Source organism: Saccostrea echinata, unplaced genomic scaffold (genome assembly GCF_033153115.1).
Source record: "Saccostrea echinata isolate AGI-Se365-2 ecotype Australia unplaced genomic scaffold, CSIRO_AGI_Sech_v1 ptg000056l, whole genome shotgun sequence".
Lineage (NCBI taxonomy): Eukaryota > Metazoa > Mollusca > Bivalvia > Ostreida > Ostreidae > Saccostrea > Saccostrea echinata.
This window is the reverse complement of record NW_026889805.1, coordinates 13036096-13038604: the sequence shown is the minus strand read 5'-3', so window position 1 is coordinate 13038604 and position 2509 is coordinate 13036096. Positions and strand designations below refer to the sequence as shown.

Here is a 2509-nt window from a genome sequence, read left to right as displayed (position 1 = left end):
GTCGCAGTATCCTCCGCGGATGTTCCCTTGTGCAAGCTAGGACGTTATGGTGCGCGCTGGCGAAGTCTTGGTCACTCATGACTTTTTTGTAAAAGTGTCTGACCTCTGCATGCGTACTAGCTTTTGTTGACACCGCAACTTATCACCACCTCTATCTCTTTTAACTTTTCCTCTTCCTTTCTGCCTCGTCCACAAAGAGCAGATCTTCAGCTCTAGGCGTTGTAACCTTTCCCGATACACATTTTTGTTAGGAAACACCACTTTATTCCCAGTTATCTTTGTCTCTATTTTGTTCATCCTGTACTGTGTATTGATCTCCTTAAGTCACCTTCTACTTTCGTTAATTTGCACTGGTGTTTGAGGTGTAATGTAAAAAGGTAAAGTACTTTTCTCCTTATTTTCTTTTTTGTCCATTTCCCGCAAAGCTCTTTGGGATGTAAAAATCTGGTCCTTATCTTTGAACTCGCAAAGTTTCCCAGTAATTGTTCTAGGTTTATTGCCTGGCATTCGCGGTCCGTTACGATGAATTCTAATAAAACTGACGTCCAGTTTTAGATGATCGCTAATGAGCTGGCGAACTTTTGCATTAAGATCCTCGTTATCCTCTTCTGCCAGATTATGGATTAGAATGTTATCCCTCATCGATCTTCCTCTCAGGTCTACAATCTCACTTGCTTGTTGTGTCACTTTCCTGTCCAGATTTACCACAATTGATTTCAACAGTTGAAGTTCCTTACGGAGAGTAATATTTTCCAGATTTAGGGTTTCAATTTCAGATTGATTGTCTTCATGCTGTTGAGCGATGTACCTAATTATGTCATCTACACCATCCTCATTCCATAAATCCTTCTGCATGTTATTTAACGACTCTTGCAGTGTATTAAAAGAGTCCGTCTTTTCCGTTATAGATAGCTGGTATCGATAACGAACATGTGGCGTAACGCACCAGTGACCGCTGAGGGTAGAGACGTTAAACCAGGATTTCGTACCTGTGAGGAGTTCTCACCTTTAAACTTTGAGTCACTCATTATGAGAAAAGTCACTTTTTCACAAAAATGGCCAATAATTGCACTAATTCGGTAGCAAATATGACTATAAACACCAGAACAGAACAAAAAAAAAAACAGTTTTGCTTACCCAAAATTCGACTAATTACCCTCCGATCTAAAGCCTGACCATCACCGAAAATGGCTCGCTCGATTTTCATGAAACTTTCATTTCTGATTGGGAATTTAAAAATCTAGATATATTTATTTTTTATTTTGATGACGCATTTATTTTATTAAATCACAAGAAAGAAAACTTGAGAAATAAAAAAACCCATATGTTTCTGGTTTTGTTGTTTATTGCATTCTTTTATTGTGTTCTCATTTTATTGAATAATGAGAATATATGCTAGGTAATAACTCTTGTGTATAATTTATCTTTTTCATTTCTTTCAAGTTTACATTAGAAATTAATATCGAGTGATTAACAGGTGTTGCGCCTTGCATGGATGTCTTGTAACTATACATGTACAGATTGCTATTGAAAATAATAAACAAAGAGATCTAAAGAAAAGAGTTGTAATTGTGATTTATATTGTAAATTTTAGGAAAACAATTAATATAATTTATTATGAACAATTTCATCATTAATTGTAAACCATCACCCATGATTCAGTTTTCAATTTTTAACATTTGTAACCTTGACATACTTGGAGAGGGCTCTTATATAGGCTATGCCTGATGTCCAGTCTGATTACAGTGTATGCGAGACCTCCCCTAGAACTCTAGAGTTAGCCTCAATGGAGATGTCTTGAATAAACAGTGAAATGAAATAGTTTGAAGCTATCATTGATTTAAATTCATACATAAACACAAAAAATTGTACCAGGGGAGCATACATACATGTACTTGAATATCCCAAACTTATGACACCTGATGATGAAAAATTACTTTCTACGGCTCTAGAGTGAAACTTCACATTGGGTTTTCCTGTTCTGGAGTCAGAGGTCCACCAGGGGGGAACTAGTGTTAGCTAAAGCAAGATAAAAATAAAGGGCGAAGACCTGCTATAGGGGAAGTTTGACTCTATAACTACTAGTAGATTAGGTCTTCCTCAGGGAAGTGTGGCTCTAGAACGAAACCGCTGCTTTGGAGTCAAACTTCCCCCGAAGGAAAGTTTCACTCTAGAGCCTGACCTCCCGGGAAAGTTTCACTCTTGAGCATGGCATGAAGTACTGGTAAACTCAAAAGAAAATATGAATGAGAATTGATTAAAACGATATATTAAAAGCTAGGCTTTTTTTGATATTATAGACAACTGCTTCTTCAATAATATTGGAAGTCGGAAATTTTCATATCTTGTGATTGGTCATCTAAAAACTCACTCTGATTCTATATTTAGAGGTTGATATTAGAAAATTGCTGGAGTTCCTCATTGACAACATCTTTATAGTCTTTGGAGACCAGGTCTTGCAACAATCTGTTGGAATTCAGATGGACATTTAATGTGCTCCTTTATAAGT

General features: G+C 36.6%; 1 protein-coding gene across 1 annotated transcript; it reads right to left on the bottom strand.

Annotated features, from left to right (window-relative positions):
• Positions 1-324: 324 nt before the first annotated feature.
• LOC133173855 (uncharacterized) lies at positions 325-855 on the bottom strand. The gene has a single exon (XM_061308928.1). It carries the CDS (start codon positions 853-855, stop codon positions 325-327), a length of 531 nt encoding a protein of 176 aa, XP_061164912.1.
• Between the last annotated feature and the right edge of the window lie 1654 nt (positions 856-2509).